General features: G+C 41.2%; 1 protein-coding gene across 2 annotated transcripts in view; it reads right to left on the bottom strand.

The window, feature by feature from the left end:
- cpvl (carboxypeptidase vitellogenic like) overlaps positions 1-20106 on the bottom strand; it is a 106501-nt gene that overhangs the window by 31836 nt on the left and 54559 nt on the right. For both annotated transcript variants that reach the window (XM_072575038.1, XM_072575039.1), the window contains exons 6-9: positions 15691-15770; positions 14716-14782; positions 3048-3170; positions 2638-2769 (exon numbers count right to left, since the gene is read on the bottom strand). In XM_072575038.1, the coding sequence (XP_072431139.1) occupies positions 2638-2769; positions 3048-3170; positions 14716-14782; positions 15691-15770 (402 nt within the window). The remainder of the gene's footprint in view (positions 1-2637; positions 2770-3047; positions 3171-14715; positions 14783-15690; positions 15771-20106) is intronic.

Here is a 20106-nt window from a genome sequence, read left to right as displayed (position 1 = left end):
TTTGGCACAGCTCTAATACAGCCACGATGAACAAATTAAAAATAAGGTTAAATATATTGTTGTTGTTGTTGGGGTGGGGAGGGGGTGGGGCAGAGATGGGGTTGCATGGAGGTATTTTTCCAATATAAATAATCTGAGTTACTATGTTCCAATTGCTAGTCACTTAACCAGCCAAGAGGCAACAGAATGAGTGAAGCCATGTACTTATCCAATCAGTTAGATCAGAATACTGGCTGATTAATGTTTGAACATGAATGCTTCGATTTTTAAAACCTCCCATAAATAGATAGGTCATTATTGGTATTTATATATAATTTCCTCCTTTTCCTTTCTTCCACAGAACTAATTTGCAACATGGGTCTGTGTCATATTCCTTTTAACTACAAGCAGCTGTCACACAAGTCTATTCTGTAGTATTTTTAAGAGGCATTACATTTGCTGTACTCAAACCTAAAATTATCACATGTGGAGATAAATTCAGCAATAGTCATCCTCAAGTTAATTAGTTTAATTTGTTGTAGGAAACTATGATTTTGCACGTGGTTTTTCATTTAAAATTGCAAAGTCCAATGTAACTGCTTTGATTAACATGTAAGGAACAGTTTACCTGAAGACTTTCGATAGAGGAAATAAAAATAAACTTTCCAAAGTCTGAAAGGTCAAAGTTCAGAAGCACAGAGCTAAGGTGATTGGCAAAAGAAACAGAGGTGACACGCAACAAAGCTTTTTTACTCATTGAACTGTTAAGATTTGGAACGTACCAGCTGATACAACAGTGCACTGAGTTTCAATAACAGCTTTCAGAAGGAAATTATATAAATGCCTAAGGGAGATAAATGACAGGAATATGGGAAGAGGAAGGCAAATGAAACTAACTGGATTGCCCTTGGCAGATGCTAACAAAGGCGCAACGGGCCCCCTTTGTGCTGCATGATTCTCTGATTCTATGAATGACAAATTTTACAAAGGCTTTTTTAAACAACAAAACATGTATTTCCTCATGAAATACTGTCCTGTAAAGACACATCTAAAGCAAATACTTTTTTGATACCTGTTAGTATAAACAAAACATTGGAATAGAGTTAAGTAAATAAACCAAATTTTCAAATTCAAAAGCTGGCCCATTTTGAAACAGGAGATTTTTATTAAATCAGATATAAATCTCTCCCATGAGCCTTTAAAAGAATATGTACATATTGTAGCAATCATAAAAGATTAACTATTGTGTTAATTATAGCTAATGATTGAAAACAAAGCTTGAAGAGGTCAGAAATGGTCTTTTTGTGAAGATTTATTATAAAGTTACAATGTTTGTTACAAACAGTGCTTGTCAAAGCAGTTTTCCCCTTCACACGTTTAAGAGATTAATGCATATATACATTCCCTTAAAACAAACTATTTTATTGCTAGATCCAATAACTAGTGTAAACTTCAATAACTAGGCACCTATAAATTGCTAACGTTTAATTTGTGTAAAGAAATCTGTTAAGTGCTGCATATGTGTAAACACACCAATTATGATTAAATGCACATGTGATCTAAGTGAGCCCTGAACAGCGGGAAATTCTCAGTAATATCCTCAACGTGTCTGATTTAAGATATTTCCAGAGAATCTGGAGCTAGGGGTACTACAATTGGCACCAAGGTTGCTGAGTTAGAGCAAGGACAAAACATTAGCAATTGCCCCATTCCAAGTTACTCGACAGTTTACACTTTCTGGATATAAAAGCACATAAAAGATCAGGTGAAGATCAGATCATATATGGCTACAATGTCTCCTGCAGCCCAAGATCTCTTAGCTCCCAGAAGCACAAGTGAAGGGTGGCAGTATAAGGTAGTGAAGAATAGCAGATACCTGTGAAACTGTAATTACAGGATGTAGTGCAGCCTTCAGGCCAGATAGCAGAAACAGGAAATGAAAGGGAAGGGACAGTGCTCATATTTTATTGTGGAAGAGAAAAGGTTGCCACCAAATCTAATTATGGATGAAATGGTTCATAATACCTGCAAAATAGGTATTAGATAACAGGGTTATTGTGAAAGTGGCGAACTGAAGGAATAAACGTTCTTGCACAATCTATTTTTCACCAAAAGTTATTACAATATTAAATTACAGTAAAGAAATGATTAATACGAAATACATAGATAGAGCAACAGCCTGCTCATCCTGATATTGCAGGGCTGATTAAATTATCACCATATTTGGAATGATAAATAGCAGAGTGAACTAGAAAAGGAAAGCCTGCCAATCAATAGAACAGGGTTTAATTTAAATTACTCTTACTTTTATAGAAATGAGGGCAACATTTAATCAGGCACAAACTTTTATTTCCTAGCATTAGATTACAGTATTGAGTCCTTCTCCTAATGCTCTTCAATTGTCATTAACTCATCGATCTAATGACAAGTACAAAAGCATTCTACTCTGAACACTAAATATACAATTCTGAATTGCTCTATAAAGAATCATAGATCATATTGCATTTTGAAAAGAGGGAGCGTTCATGAAACAGATTGCTTTTAAGCTAACATGCCATTGAGCAACACACTTCTGACCTCCCATCATGCTCTCCACTGACCCTCATTTTACTCAGATGTTTCCAATTTTAAGGCCAAGACCAAGATTTGGGTACATACTTCAAAGGCTTCCCTCCATTTCTTCTGTTGGATGTAACGCACTCCTGTGTCTGTCTGCTGCTGGACGTACTGCTTTTGTTTCTCATCGATGATCCCAATCTGGTACATGAACTCTGCATAACCACCTAACATCTGTGTAACAGACATACAACAAAGGAGTAACTTTGTTGCCTTACAAAAATTCAATTTCAAAATTTCAAGAGTGATTTTTCAAAGTCAAAGGCTGCAATCAGCTTGGTCAGCAAGGTATAATTTAAAGCAATCTAGTAGTTACTGGCAAGATGAACATATGGTATAAATTAGTGTCTTGAAGTTATGAGGAAGTAGTCAGAGAACTGACTTCCTTTTATCATGATAAAACTAAATTACAACTCAAGCATTCTGCTTAAATTTATAACAAAACCACTTACTACTTCGGGATCACTTAGTCCATCGCCAATAGCCATTCCCTTGAAGTTGATTTTTACTTTGGCAATATGATTGTGGACATGGATATAGTAACCAATTGCAGGAACATACTTCCCTGCATAGGACTAAAGACATTCACATATAAGACAACATATATAAAAAACATCAGTGAAACATCGTTATTCCATTCGTGGCCCCATTGCTTGGAATGATATTACTAATTTTCCATATTCCTCCAATAAAATCAATGCTTTTAAAAGACAAGATAGATTTTATGTGAATTATCATTAGCAATATAAAATTCTCCAAGCTTTGATTGGGTAATTGAAGGAAAACAGAAGTAGAAAAATACTTGGTTTTGCTAAAACAAAGCACAGTATACAATAACTGGGTCATAATTACATATAAATAATCTGCCTATGCTGGTAGATAGATATATCTGATCGTATCACAAGCTGACAACAGAATTGAAGACAGACTTCAGAACCTCACCATAACAGTGCCCAAAACTCTAGTGACATTTGCTACATCAGAATTTTATGGGGAAATATTGACAAATCAGCAAATACTGGCAGAAAAATATGATCATGAATTACGTACATGATTTTAATTAAAATGTGCAATTGTCCACCATCTTTTTTTTATGTATTGATCCTTGTGGCAGGGCACAGCTTTGTACATATCAGGAGCCTGGTGAGGTCTCATCCAAGAGCTCTTTCCTCACTTTTAAGTCTAAACACCAGGCTCAGATTCAAGAGTGCATACCTCAATTGAGTCTCACGCTTCTCTTAGTTAACGTTCACTGCAGTGAAGAGGCCATCACTAATAGATAAGCAGAACTACAGCTATGACCAAAGTGATCCTGCGTCGTTAGATATTACTAAGCTCAAATATAGCAATACCATGAATTTGAGCTGTTTATTAATTAGCCATAAACAGGTATCAACCTTAAGATGTTTTTTGGCCCACACAGTTTAGCACCAGGTTAATTGCTCTGGATTTTCTGTTCCCCAATTCTGACCCAGATTAAGCAGATTTTCTGCATTCAATTCCAATGTGGGATTCATCCCAACAGAACATCCTAGTAACCTTACCCTCCAAATAACTGCATCAGAGTGGATTCTTATAGAAAGCATGCTCCCTTTTTTACAGTATTAGCTGTCATACCCCAGTAAGTAAACACTGTTTAAAGGTCCTAAAGCCTTCGTGACAGCCATGGAGTAAAGGTACACATGTAAAGCAATGAGGTGAGGATGTAGAGTGGCAGGGACTAGTAGGTAGGTGAGGAAGCAGGCTGGCAGGTGGATAGGAGGTTGGGTGGCAGGTAGGAGGGGTTGAGTTGGTCAGATGTTGGCAGGGAAGATGGATGACGGGTGGAGTGGGGAGTGCTGGATGGCATGAATATTTTAGGTCACTTCAATTTATTGGGGTGATCCACAGGAAGCTTAAGGGTGCGATGGTCAGTTTTGCAGATGTCAGAGCAGGTTTTCATTCCTCTAACTTGTCCTTGCTAACAATGAAGTTAATTAAACTGGGCCCACCAAAGTCTCTGAACTCTAACTCAGAATTGGAGGCTTTTGCAGGGTGTTCCAGGTGTCTGGTAATTTCCCATTGGACGTTCAAACTTCCCAGCCAATTACCCCCATATAGTCTGTGCTTTTGAGAAGTCCTGATGCACATCTTCCATTTGCCCTCTGACTGAACACAGACCAAGAGATCTCGGTCCAATTATCCACTTATTATCAAATTATACATTTACAGGACTATCAATCCAGCCACTGCTGACTGAAACAAAAAGCACAGAGCAGGAGAGTGTAATATTTTTAAAGATGCTATTCTGCTTCTATGTTTTCCATGGGGAACAACAGAGGAAGATAGGGAGAGTGAAAATCCAAGTGGTTGATTTTCATCCTCTTCACTGAGTTGGATTGTGCAATTCCACGATCAAAATCATGACACAGACTTATTAGTGACCTTCCAGTTCTTCAATTCTCATTATGATTTTGAAGTGGCCTGGGATATGGTGAAAGGTGCTCCTTCCCACAACGTGCGGGCATCTACTTAGCGTATGAAAGAGATAGGAGCCTCTAGCATATATCACACACTGCTATAATAATGGGCTTCCACTGGGTAGCATGGGCCCATAGTAAAACTATACGTACAATAAGTTATTCAGGGCTCCTTAAAAGGGAGGTACTCTGAAAACCACGCAAGCAAGTTCCTGCAGTAATTCTTCTGGTGTCCAGGCAACCCAAATGCATCTCATGACCGCAAAGGGTTGTTCATCTTTGTAACACTCCACCCCCAAGAGCAGTAGAAGGCTCCTTGGAACGAGGAAATGTATTCAGGCCTTTCACAATAACGTTGGGCAGGTCTGGGCAATTGAGAGGGAAGCGGGTTTTCATGATGCCTTCGAAAAGCAAAATTCTTCAAATGGTTAAGGGAATTATTCACTAAATTTACAAGACATACGTATCCATGATTTGAAATATTCCTTTTTCACGGAATTTGTTTGGTGGCACAAATTATAAGTCTTTTTTTTAAAATCACGATTTGCGTTGAATGCAAAAATACAAACATCCAGCTCTTCTGTGGCATCGAAATCACTTCCAACTCTGTTGTAGCTTTGAAACTAAACTTTTGATATTTGAAGATTCTCTAAAAAAATTCCGAATATCCAAGCCCATTGCCAGCCCAGATTTCAGCCACACAGAACGTAGAACATAGAACATTACAGCGCAATACAGGCTCTTTGACCCTTGATGTTGCGCCGACCTGTGAAACCAATCTGAAGCCCACTTAACCTACTCTATTCCGTTTTCATCCATATGTTTATCCAATGACCATTAAAATGCTCTTAAAGTTGGTGAGTCTAGTACTGTTGCAGGCAGGGCATTCCATGCCCCTACTGCTCTTTGAATAAAGAAACTACCTCTGACATCTGTCCTGTATCTATCACCCCTCAGTTTAAAGCTATGTCCCCTAGTGTGAGCCATCACCATTTGAGGAAAAAGGCTCTCACTGTCCACCCTATCTATCTCTCTGATTATATGTCTCAATTAAGTCACCTCTCAACCTTCTTCTCTCTAATGAAAATAGCCTCAAGTCCCTCAGCCTTTCCTCATACAACCTTCCCTCCATACCAGGCAACATCCTAGTAAATCTGTTCTGAACCCTTTCCAAAGCCTGCCACACCTTTCCTATAATGCAGTGATCAGAACTGTATGCAATACTCCAAGTGCGGCCGCATCAGAGTTTTGTACAGCTGCAACATGACCTCATGGTTCTGAAACTCAATCCCTCTACCAATAAAAGCTAACACACCGTATGCCTTCTTAACAACCCTATCAACTTGAGAGGCAACGTTCAGGGATCTATGTACATGGACACTGAGATCTCTCTGCTTATCTACACTACCAGAGTCTTACCATTAGCCCAGGGTACTCCTTATTCCAGTTTCTCCTTCCAATGTGAATCACCTCACACTTTTCCGCATTAAACTCCAAATGCTACCTCTCAGCCCAGCTCTGCAGCTTATCTATGTCCCTCTGTTACCTGCAACATCCTTCGGCATTATTCACAATTCCACCGACCTTAGTGCCATCTGCAAATTTACTAACCAATCCGTCTACACCCTCATCCAGGCCATTTATAAAAATGACAAACAGCAGTGGCCCTAAAACTGATCCTTGCGGTACCCCACTAGGAACTGAACTCCAGGATGAGCATTTCCCATCAACCACCACCCTTCGTCTTCTTTCAACTAGCCAATTTCTGATCCAAGCGGCTAAATCACCCTCAATCCTATGCCTCTGTATTTTGTGCAATAGCCTACCGTGGGGAACCTTATCAAACATCTTACTGAAATCCATACACACCACATCAACCACTTTACTGTCACCCCCCGTTTGGTCATCTTCTCAAAAAACGCAATAAGGTTTGTGAGGCACGACCTAAAAGTACTTCATAAAACCATGTTGACTATCCTGAATCAACATATTCCTTTCTGGGTGATTATAAATCCAAACTCTTTGTAACCTTTTCCAACACTTTACCCACAATCAAGGTAAGGCTCACTGGTCTATAATTACCAGGAATGTCTCCACTCCCCTTCTTGAATAAGGGGACAAAATTTGCTATCCTCCAGTCCTCTGGCACTATTCTTATAGACAATAATGACAAAAGAATAAAGCCAAAGGCTCTGCAATCTCCTCCTTGTCTTTCCAGAGAATCACAGGATAAATCCCATCCAGGTAAAAACAATGACTGCAGATGCTGGAAACCAGATTCTGGAGTAGAGTGGTGCTGGAAAAGCACAGCAGTTCAGGCAGCATCCGAGGAGCAGGAAATTTGATGTTTCGGGCAAAAGCCCTTCATCAGGAATACAGGCAGAGAGCCTGAAGGGTGGAGAGATAAATGAGAGGAGGGTGGAGGTGGGGAGAAAGTAGCATAGAGTACAATGGGTGAGTGGGGGAGGGGATGAAGGTGATAGGTCAGGGAGGAGGGTGGAGTGGATAGGTGGAAAAGAAGATAGGCAGGTAGGACAGGTCATCGGGACAGTGCTGAGCTGGAAGTTTGGAACTAGGGTGAGGTGGGGAAAGGTGAAATGAGGAAACTGGTGAAGTCCACGTTGATGCCCTGAAGTTGAAGTGTTCCGAGGCGGAAGATGAGACGTTCTTCCTCCAGGCGTCTGGTGGTGAGGGAGCAGCGGAGAAGGAGGCCCAGGACCTCCATGCCCTCGGCAGAGTGGGAGGGGGAGTTGAAATGTTAGGCCACAGGGCGGTGTGGTTGATTGGTGCGGGTGTCCCGGAGATGTTCCCTAAAGCGCTCTGCTAGGAGGTGTCCAATCTCCTCAATGTAGAGGAGACCACATCGGGAGCAATGGATACAATAAATGATATTGGTGGATGTGCAGGTCAAACTTTGATGGATGTGGAAGGCTCCTTTAGGGCCTTGGATTGAGGTGAGGGAGGAGGTGTGGGCGCAGGTTTTGCAATTCCTGCAGTGGCAGGGGAAGGTGCCAGGATGGGAGGGTGGGTTGTAGGGGGGTGTGGACCTGACCAGGTAGTCACAGAGGGAACGGTCTTTGCGGAAGGTGGAAAGGGGTGGGGAGGGAAATATATCCCTGGTGTGGAAATGTCAGCAGATGATTTGGTTTATGCGAAGGTTGGTAGGGTGGAAGGTGAGCACCAGGGGCGTTCTGTCCTTGTTATGGTTGGAGGGGTGGGGGTCTGAGGGCGGAGGTGTGGGAGGTGGACGAGATGCATTCGAGGGCATCTTTAACCACATGGGAAGGGAAATTGCGGTCTCTAAAGGAGGAGGCCATCTGGTGTGTTCTGTGGTGGAATTGGTCCCCCTGGGAGCAGATACAGCGGAGGTGGAGGAATTGGGAATACGGGATAGCATTTTAGCAGGAAGTAGGGTGGGAAGAGGTGTAATCCAGGTAGCTGTGGGAGTTGGTGGGTTTGTAAAAAATGTTGGTGTCAAGTCGGTCGTCATTAATGGAGATGGAGCGGTCCAGGAAGGGGAGGGAGGTGTAAGAGGTGGTCCAGGTAAATTTAAGGTCAGGGTGGAATGTGTTGGTGAAGTTGATGAGTTGCTCAACCTCCTCGCGGGAGCACGAGGTGGCGCCAATGCAGTCATCAATGTAGCGGAGGAAGAGGTTGGGAGTGGTGCCGGTGTAATTACGGAAGATCAACTGCTCTACGTAGCCAACAAAGAGACAAACATAGCTGGGGCCCATACGTGTGCCCATGGCTACCCCTTTGGTCTGGAGGAAGTGGGAGGATTTGAAGGAGAAATTGTTAAGGGTGAGGACCAGTTCGGCCAAACGAATGAGAGTGTCGGTGAAAGGGTACTGTTGGGGACATCAGGAGAGGAAGAAACGGAGGGCTTGGAGGCCCTGGTCATGGCGGATGGAGGTATAAAGGGATTGGATATCCATGGTGAAGATAAGACGTTGGGGGCCGGAGAAACTGAAGTCTTGGAGGAGGTGGAGGGCATGGTTGGTGTCTCGAACGTATGTGGGGAGTTCCTGGACTAGGGGGGGGATAGGACAGTTTCGAGGTAGGTAGAGATGAGTTCAGTGGGGCAGGAGCATGCAGAGACATTTATCTCTCCACCCTTCAGGCACTCTGCCTGTATTCCTGATGAAGGGCTAAATCCCATCCGGCCCAGGGGACTTGCCTATTTTCACACTTTCCAGAATTGACAACACCTCCTCCTTATGAACCTCAATCCCGTCAAGTCTAGTAGCCTCTATCTCAGTATTCTCCTCGACAACATTGTCTTTTTCCAGTGTGAATACTGACAAAAAGTATTCATTCAGTGCTTCTCCTATCTCCTCGGACTCCACGCACAACTTCCCACTACTGTCCTCGATTGGCTCTAATCTTTCTTTGGTCATTCTTTTATTCCTGAAATGCCAATAGAAAGCTTTAGTGTTTTCCTTGATCCTACCTGCCAATGACCCCTCATGTCTCCTCCTGGCTCTTCTTAGCTCTCTATGTTGTTTCTGGCTAACCTGTAATTCTCAAGTGCCCTTACTGAGCCTTCACATCCCATTCTTACATAAGCCTTCTTCCTCTTGACAAGAGATTCAACTTCTTTAGTAAACTATAGCTCCCTCACGAAACCACTCCCTCCCTGCCTGACAGATACATACTTATCAAGGACCTGCAGTAGCTGTTCCTTGAATAAACTCCACATTTCAATTGTGCCCATCCCCTGCAGTTTCCTTCCCCATCCTATGTATTCTAAATCTTGCCTAATTACACCATAATTGCCTTTCCCCCAGCAATAACTTGTCCTGCGGTATATACCTATCCCTTTCCATTACTAAAGCAAACATAACTGAATTGTGGTCACTATCACCAAAGTGCTCACCTACCTCAAAATCTAACATTTGGCCAGGTTCATTAGCCAGTACCAAATCTAATATGGCCTTGCCCCTTGTTGAAAAATGTGTTGCTGGAAAAGCGCAGCAGGTCAGGCAGCATCCAAGGATCAGGAGAACTGACATTTCAGGCATAAACCCTTCTTCAATTGTTGCCCCTTGTTGGCGTGTCTACATACTGTGTCAGGAAACCCTCCTGCACACCCTGGACAAAAACTGACCCATCTAAAATACTCAAACTATAGTATTTCCAGTCAATATTAGGAAAGTTAAAGACCCCATAACAACTACCCTGTTACTCTCATTCCTATCCAGAATTATCTTTGCTCTCCTTTCCACTACATCCCTGGAACTATTCGGAGGCTGATAGAAAACTCCCAACAGGGTAACCTCTCCTTTCCTGTTCCTACCTTCAGCCCATACTACCTCAGTAGACAAGTCCTCAAACGTCCTTCCTGCCACCATAATACTGTCCTTGACTAACAATGCCATACCTCCCCCTCTTTTACCATCTTCTTAATGAAACATCTAAATCCCAGAACCTGCAACAACCATTCCTGTCCCTGCTTTATTCAGGTCTCCAAAATGGCCACAACATTGAAGTCCAAGGTACCACCCCATGCTGCAAGTTCACCCACCTTTTTCCGGATGCTCCTGGCGTTCATCCTCCATACTTCAAACCACCTTCCTGCTCGCCATGCACTCTTTCAACCTTGAAACCTTATGTCTGACTTCACTATTCTCAACCTCCTGGACATTGGAACTACAATTTAGGTTCCCATTCGCCTGCTGAATTCGTTTAAATCTTCCCAAACAGCATTTGCAAATTGTCCCCCCAGGGTATTGTTACCCCTCTGGTTCAGGTGTAGACCATCCTGTTTGCAGAGGTCCCACCTTCCCCAGAATGAGCCCCAATTATCCAAGTTTCCAAAACCCTCTCTCCTGCACCATCCCTGTAGCCACATGTTCAACTCCTCTCTCTCCTATTCCTCACCTCACTAACATGTGGCGCAGGCAATGAACCAGAGATAACAACTCTGTTTGTTCTAGCTCTAAGCTTTCATCCTAGCTCCCTGAAATTCTGCCTTAAATCCCCATCCCTTTTCCTACCTATGTCATTAGTGCCTATGTGGACCATGACTTGGGGCTGCTCCTCCTCCCTGTCAAGAATCCCGAAAACACGATCCAAGACATCATGATCTCTGGCACTTGGGAGGCAACACACTAACTGTGACCTACATTCCAATACAAATGCACATACACATACACAATTATGTCTATGACCCTTTATTATTGATCTTTCTAAGAGAAACAGTCCTTCCTATCCACTCAATTATCATAAATTACGTCAGTTGACACCCCTCTTCAGCCTCCTCAGTTCCAAAGAATCCAACCCCAGTTTATCCATTCCCACCCTATCACCAAAATCCTTGTCTGAATTCCTGATGTTCAATTTCTATCTCTGCCATAGTAGTAAAATAGCTCTTTTTGAAATCACAAATGATTGCGACAAAGCTCAATTTTTTCCTGCTCCTCCTCGACCTGTCTGAGCTTTTGACATGGCTGAGCACACCATTCTCTTCCAATGTCACTTCACTGTCAGCAAGCTGTGTTGGACTGCACTCACTTTTCCATTCTTATCTCTTTAACTGTAGCCAGAATATCAATGGCAATGGCTTCTCTTCCCACTGCTGCACCATTTTCTCTGGTGTTCTCCAAGGATCCCTCCTTGGCTGTATTCATTTGGCTGACATCATCCAAAAGTACAGCATCAACGTTCACACTTATACTGTTGACACCCAGTTGTACCACACCACCACCTCTCCGATGCTAAATTATCAGAGATCATGTGACATCCATGGGCAGAAATTTCCAACTATTAAATCTTGATGCAGTGAAAACCTTTGTTTTCAGTCACCATTTCAAACACTGCTCCCTTCCTACCACCTCCATCCCTCTCTCTGGAACAGTCTGGGCTTTAACCCATCTCTTCACAGCTTTATGGTCACGTGATCTTGAAATGGGCTTCCAACCTCATCTTAATGTCATCACTAAGACAGCCTCATTCCATTTCATGATACTGTCCGATATTAATCTTTGTGTTTGTCACATTCTGTGGGATTTCTTCGCCTATCAAGAGCACAATCATGAAATGGTAAATGGAAGTCTTACCTCTGAGAATAGCTAGAACAGAGGAGAGTTAGAGTTATCTCCAGGGTATAAGGAATACTGAGGAATGGCCCCTACTGAAGCAAATACCTTAACGATGGCGTTATCTTATAAAGGACAGTATCAGGGAAAGCATGAAGTGGATAACGTACATAGTTACAAACCGTATTGTTAAGTTGATAATGCTTGTTTAAGTATTTGCACTCAATAATGTTTATGTTCTTATTTAAAAATGTGCAATTTCAAGGTGTAGTGTTATTGGTTAAAATGAAGTATTTGATTTCTCCAGTCCCAAGCCAAACTGCAGATACAGAGCAAGTTTCTACCACAATTTGTAGATGCTCTTCATGCTGGTCACCACTGAATGGAAGTCAGCATTCAACATCTGAAGAAATGACTTGGCAAAACTTTGGACCTTATAGGCTGTTTTCCCAAACTTTGAGAGAAACTGCCTCTGAAATCCTCATTCATACCCATTTACCTCTCGACCTGACTATTCCAATGTACTCCTGGCTGGGATGCTACATTCTAACCTCTAAAGACTTGAGGGCATTTAAATCTTTGCTGCTCATGGCTTAGTTTGTAGGAAGTCCCATTCTCCAATACCCCTGTGCTCACTGGCCTACATTCGCCCTCAAGTCAAGCTATGTCTTCATTTCCAAATTTTATTTTATTTTAAATTCACTCACAGAACGTGAATTTCACTGGCTAGGCCAGCATTTATTGCCAATGTCTCATTGCCCAGAGGCCAGTTAAGATCTACATTGGCCAGGCAAAGGCAGCAATTTCTGTCCCTAAAGGGGAACCAGATAAGATTTTCTGACAATTGACAAGGTTTTCATGGTCATTAGATTCTGAATCCAGATTTTTTTTAAAAATTGAATTCAAATTCCACTTCCTGCCACGGTGAGATTTGAACCCAAGTCCCATACCATTACTTGGGTCTCAATATTAATAGTCTGGTGCTAATAACATTAGGCATTCCCTCCATATCTCTAACGTCCACATTTATAATCCTCAGAGATATTGGTGTTTCTCTAATTCTGGCCTAATGTGGATTCCAACTTAAATTGCTCTACCATTGGTGACTGCATTCAGTTTCCTAGGTTCAAACTCTGGAATACCTTCCCTACCCTAAACTATCCACCTCAATGTCTTAGTTTAAGACACTCAGGAAAACCTACCTCTTTGACAAAGCATTTGGTCATCTAATCGAATATCTCAATGTAGCTTGGTGTCATAATTTGTTTTCTAAATTTGAAGAAGCACTTGTGGTGTGACATTATATTAAATGCATTTTTATTACAAACATAAGTCATTGTTGTATCTCCATTTATGTCTAAATTATTGAGATAGACATATAATCAGAGAATGATGAAAAGTGAGGGACTGAAAACGGAGTCATGCCTGACCCCATGGGAACAACATTCTAGACACAAAAGCACTAGTCAGCTATTACCCTTGCTTTCCTATCACAATGAATTTTGGATCTAACTTGACACAATGCCTTGGATTCCATGGGCTTTTACTTTTCTGAACACTGTTCCATGTGACATCTTATCAAAAGTCTTCTGAAAATTCATTTAGGTTACATCAAACTGAGGGATAAAGACAAACATTTATTTATGTAATGTCTTAGCTAACATCGCCACACCACAAAATGATGTGCAGAATTGCGGCCATTGATTAAATTGATGTGACAGAATAAAAATCAAGAAATGCTATGAATGACCAGCTCAGTTTTTTTTTGTTTGGTGGGTTGACAGAGGGATCGAATGTTGGCCCAGACACCGAGGCAAACTCTCTACTGTCAGGATTTTCTACATCAAACTGGCATGATATTTTATGTAAAGGAGTACACTTCAACTGTGCAATACTGGATTAAGGTTTCAGTTTAGAATATAAGGTCAAAGGCAAATTTCCTCCTTTTGTGTTTTGGTGTCAATAATTGCTAATTATTTAGAATGGAGAGTGAAGAGTGGTTTAAGGATTGCATGTCTGTAATGGTGCCTTCTGATTTCATTCATTTACATCAGAGAAGTACTTAATATCACAATTTGCTGAGTTGAATGCATGAGTTGTACTAAACATCCATATGAATATTAGAAAACAAATCAAACATAATGGAAGCTGGTGGTAAAAGTACATTCAAGTCACAACAGATTTCCGAAACAATTGCAATTAATGATCATTGATGTTTTTACTCCAAAAAAAAAAACAGACAATGATCATGAATCTTTTCACTGCTTACACAATTACATCAAATGAATTATCTCCAAAGCAGTTTTATGAATTTCGCACCAAAATAGAAGGTCAATCTCTAAACTGTTCTCAACTAAACCTTGAACAGGCATATACCTTCCTCACTATGTTCTAGGTTATATACTGAAATTACGAACACAGAAACCATCAAAATGTTACACCATGTATACCAACAAATCCTGGAATTGAAGGGAGAAAAGGGTCAACGTGCTTTTCAGAAAATATATAGTTGTATCTTTCAAGCATCATGTAACCAATAATACTGTTTTTTTCCCCCCAAGAACAGAGTCAAAACAGAGGCAAAGGTTTGTTAAATACATAAATAGAAAAATTAGATGACCCACCTCTCCTGTAGCATAGAAATCATTCTGCTGATATTCATAGAATATCTGAAAGAACTGGATTAGGGCACTGCAAAAGAAAAGCACTTTAAAATTTCCATTTTGTATTAATCCTGTGACTGTACTTTACATCCAACAACTTGAGAACAGCATTTTATTCTTTTCAAGTGTTTCAGATGCAAACAGGAACAATCCCATCTATACTGATAGAAAAACAATGTGATTTCACTACAGGTCCGAAAATCTTTGCTAGTTTATGGAAGACAGTCATTCATTCACAGTGTTCAGTGATCACTAACAAATCTAATTAATTTTCCTTAGTTAACTTTTTAAACTAACATTTAACCAGCATGAGTAACAGGGCAGCTTCAATGCTGATTTGAAGTTACTGATCCTATCTTCAATACAACCAACCTCAAGTCACCAGTGAAGGCCAAGACAAGATGCCTTGCATTTCACTTACTGAGTGTTTAAGGACCATGTTTATGGGCAATATTCCAGCACACGGCTTGGAAAACAGCTAAGCAAGTGACTAAACCTAACATTGGTTGGGGAGGAGATAGACAGATGGTAGCAGTATGAAGTAAATTTTGTGACCTGAAGAGTCTGTCTCATTTCATGACAGAGTTTCTGAAAATTTAATTAATATGAAGTAGGAGTTTCACAAAGACCTCACTCTACAGAGCTTTAATAAATTTGCATTGGTGCAGAGTTCAACTGGAGGGTCACCACACTTCAGGTGAGAGGGTGAGGCTGAGAAGATAGGGACCCACATGGTGACCTTAGCTGTGAAGTGAGTCCACGTAGTTGGCATCACTCTACATCACAACAATGCCATCCAGCCACCTGAGCCAACGACACAGAATGAGGCAGCAATATGAACTGAACTGGTCACATTAAGGGCATTTATTGAAGGAATAGGAAAGTACATTGCTGTTTGTTTAAATGTATAAATACAAATTGTACAAATGTACTGACCTGTACAGGTCCCTCCCTACATCATCTTCATTTTGTGCATAGCCTTCATCGTGGTTAGTAAAACTGAAGCCAGTGCCAACCTAATGTCCAAGAGTAATGAAATGTTATCTCTACATAAAATACATTGAAGAAAATACTGACACATACTCCACATGGCAGAATGGCTGGAGATGGATTGGACCAGGCTGAATTGTGTGTGTACGCATGTGCGCGTGATTGGGGGGGGGGTGGCAGTGGGTGGGTAAGATTACAGTTAGAGATGGGGGTAGGTCCCCTCAGTTGAGGAAAAATGCGGTGCTGTCTCAACCAGCCTTTTGAGGGCCCAGTAGATGTCACACATTTATAAATTGAGAGAATGCAACAACATCCTTGCAGGAAGCTGGGTGTGAGGTGCTGTACTCGAGCTAACGATGGGAGTTGGTGGGTTGATAATGAATGTTGGCAGGCAGCTGATCCTCGGAAATGGAAATGGTGAAGTCAAGGAAGAGAAGGAATAAGTCAGAGATGGACCAGGTGAAGGTGAAAGAAGAATGAGATTAGAAGCAAAAGCTGCTGATCTTGTGTGGACAACAGCAGGAAGCAGCTCAGATGGTCCAGATGCAGGCTCACCAATACTCTGTACAATTAGAGCTAAATCTCCCTATTCCTGTACTCCAAACACAGAGACATCAATACAAATACATACAAAACACATGCATTTGGAGCAGGAGTAGGCCATTCTGCCCCTCAAACATGACTGGATTAGATTGTAACCTCAAATCCACATTCCCACCTGTCACTAATGACTTTCATCCCTTGCTTAACAAGAATCTATCTCTCTCTGCTGAAAAAGAAGAACAGACTCTGCTTCCACTATCTTTTCAAGAAGAGAATTCCAAAGATTCTCAAACCTCTGCGTAAAACAATTACTTCATCTGTTTTAAATGACTGACCTCTGATTTTCAACTGACCCTTTGTTCAGATTCTCCTAGAAAAGAAAACATGCTCTCCATATCTGTCCTGCAAGACCCCTTAGGATATTTTGTGTTTCAAATAAAGGTCACCATGGGTATATGCATTCCTAATTGCAGGATATACCCTGCATGCTAACTCTCTGCGTATCTTGCCTGAGCAAAATGAATCTTCTTGAACGTCAACACTTAAAATATTGAAAAACTCTCTGCTCTTCTATACTTCTGACCAATGTGAATAACTTCACACTTACCTACATTTTTGGCCATCTTGCATTTTGTTGCACAATCACTCAACATGTTTCTATCTTGTTACAAAATCTGAAACAAAAACAATCTGCCCCTATCTTTATACAGCCATTTTTTGTGTCAACCGTCACAGCTCACCTTTCCATCTAGTTTTGCATCATCTGCAAACCTAGGTACATTACTTCCCAGCTCTTCAGTTAATTCACCAATGTAGACTATAAACAGCCGAGACCTCAGCCACTGCCCATCAACATGAAAATTCCACCTCTGCCCACTGTTTCCTGTCCATTAATGCTATTATACTATCTTCAATTTCCTGAGCTCTAACCTTGCCTTTAACCTGTTATGTGGCACCTTATCAGAATGGTGTTTGGAAATTGGTCTACCATATCTGCTAGTTTCCCTTTACCTACCTTACTAGTACCTCCTCAAAAATAAGACAATAAATTTGTCAAACAGCATTTCCCCTAGTAAAACTGAATTGACTTGTTGTAATTATATATGCATTGTTAAGACTTCTGTAATAATAGATTCCAGCATTTTCCAAAAATTGATGTTCAAGTAACTGGTGCTAGAGTTCCCAATTCTTAACTCGAAGGAATTTTGGAAAATAATGTCCAGTGCAACCACTATTTCCTCCGGTATCTCTTTTTAAACTCAAGGATGTAGGCATCAGGTCACAGGAATGTGTCAGATTTTAGACTCTTAAGTTTCTCCTTTATCATTTCCTTCTTGATATTAATTTCCTTACTTTTTATAGTCTCTAGTGTACTACCTATTTCAGAATGAACATGTCTTATCCTATAAAGGCAGGAAAATAAAATTGTTCAGTGTCTCAGTCATTTCTTCATTGCCCATAATATTTTCTCTTGTACTTTAGAGGTCAATTTTTATATTAGTTCTCTCTTTCTTTTTATATGTCTGTAAAAGCTCCTACAATCTGTTTCCGCATACCTGGCTAGTTTACTGTTGTATTCTGTTTTTCCCTTATCATCAACTTTTTGAGAGTCCTTTGCTGGTTTCTAAAATACTCTCAGACTTGTTATTATTTTCACTTATAATAGGAGCCTGCTCTTTTAGCCTCATACAATACTTAAGTTACTGAGTGAGCTTCGGACATATTTTTCTTGTAGAGGTTTTGTTGTTTTAATGGAATGCATATTTATTAAACATTCTGAATTATTTCTTTAAATGTCTCCCATGTTTATTTTGAAGTAAGTGGAAACAGAGACTTTAAAATCAATTGCAGCATTGCTATTACCATATTAGTTCAAATCTGGCAACTCGGCAGAGGCTGTAGGTTAGATGAGGAAATGGCCTCAGAATCACATTAACTCAAATAGAAGATAGACATTCAAAAGAATAGAGTGCAAGTATCTGTACAGGGTAAATGTGCCAGTAAGAGGCTTGCCAATCTCTGAGCCAGCTGCAGAGCTGAAATAAGTCGAATCCAGTGGGACTTTCTACATCAATAACTTTAGGCTGAGTGTATAGAATAGCAGAATATATAATCATGACTGTCCTCCATCTTGGTTTTGGAGTGCTATTTGTGAGTACTTGCAGAGGCCTCCATCTGTGACTCCATGTGGCTTTTCTTTGGCATCGTGGGGGTCTAGCCTGGGATTCCAATGGAGGACTTGGGTCCTTGAGCCCAGAGCTATGAAACGGACTAACTTCTCTTTCTAAAATTACAGGTTGTTCTGACATAACATGCGTTTTGTTAACACAAATTGGCTATAATGTGATTGACCAATTGTGGACACTGTTTGGATAACATAAACTTTCTACTGATAGGGTATAGCAAATTTTCTGGAGATCTCATACAGCGCCATTTTTTACAGTGCAGTACTGCAGAGGAACGTAACTGTCACGTTATAGCAGAACGACTTGTGGAAGAATTTTTTATTTCCTTACTTTTCTAATTTATTAGTGTGATTTTGTACTTTTGAAGGTCTGTAACGCTGGACCTTGCTTTATATTTCTATTTCTCCTCCTAAGAATTTATACTCAAGAATCTGTACCTAGGTATATTTGTATCTAAGATGGCGCCATAAGTGGCAACTTAGAGTCATAGAATCATAGAGGAACTGCTAAAGGCCTTCCTGCACTCAGGGCAGCTGAAAGGCCTTTCCCCCCTGTGGACCCGCTGGTGGGTCAACAGGGCAGAGAAATTGCTGAAGACCTTCCCCCACTCTTGGCAGGAGAATGGCCTCTCCCCAGTGCAGCTGCGCCGATGAATCTCCAGGGCAGGAGGAGCACAAAAGCCTTTCCCACAGTTGCCACACTTCCATGGCATCGCCAAAGGGTGGGATTCCTCAGGTTTCTCCATTGCCGAAGCTTCAGTTGCACACAAAGCCATGTCCAGCCCCTCCCTGCCGTGAATTCCTCTTTCCAGGCCATATAGCAGTTACACGCTCCACACTCAGTGCACTGCAACAGTAGGGTCTCTCATCCAGCCCCAGTGAAGCCGAAAACGTACTCAGACAGGAACCAAAAAGCTTTGCTCCTCCTCACAGAATCATAGTTGAAAATTGTTGTGGTCCTGGAGAGTCAATGTCGAAAATTGCGATGCTGGAAAAGCACAGCAGGGTCAGGCAGCATCCGACGAACTTGTAAACTTTTCACTGAACCCACGTGAGTACACGTGACAATAAAACTAATTCAATTCATTTCAAACTTCATGACTACGTACCTCTCTGTTGGGTCTTCTCTGAACACTTGTGTTCTTGTAACCAATGTCACAGGCTGTTTGTGAAGGATTGGGGAGGTGGAAAGGGGATGCTGCCCTATTGTTAAAAGATTTGCGGCATTGAGGTCAGTTGGTTAATGATGCCCAGGATCCTGTTTAATTAATCAACAGTGGTGTTGTTAATGGGAGTTGCCAGCTTTGACCATGGTATTGGGATTTGGAATCAAAGTGCCCACAGCTTGAAACCATTTCCAAATTTCCTTTTTTTAAAACATAACTTGAGCGAGCCTTTGAAAAAAAAAAGAGGCAGAGACCCAGGGATTTGTGTTAGCATCCTTTGCCAGTAGATGGCATCAGCCAACAGGAGGTGGCAGTCAATACCCTTTCCTTTGAGTTTGCTCGTGGCAGGTACAGACTATGACTGTACTTTGGCTTTAAGGGGTGTATATTGTCCTGGCTTTTCAACCACAGTAGGCACTACTACTACCTGATATCCAGCTATACCATTACCAAGAATAAACTGCATTT

Source organism: Chiloscyllium punctatum, chromosome 8 (assembly GCF_047496795.1).
Source record: "Chiloscyllium punctatum isolate Juve2018m chromosome 8, sChiPun1.3, whole genome shotgun sequence".
In the NCBI taxonomy this organism is placed as follows: Eukaryota; Metazoa; Chordata; class Chondrichthyes; order Orectolobiformes; family Hemiscylliidae; genus Chiloscyllium; species Chiloscyllium punctatum.
This window is presented reverse-complemented; position numbering and strand designations above follow the sequence as displayed.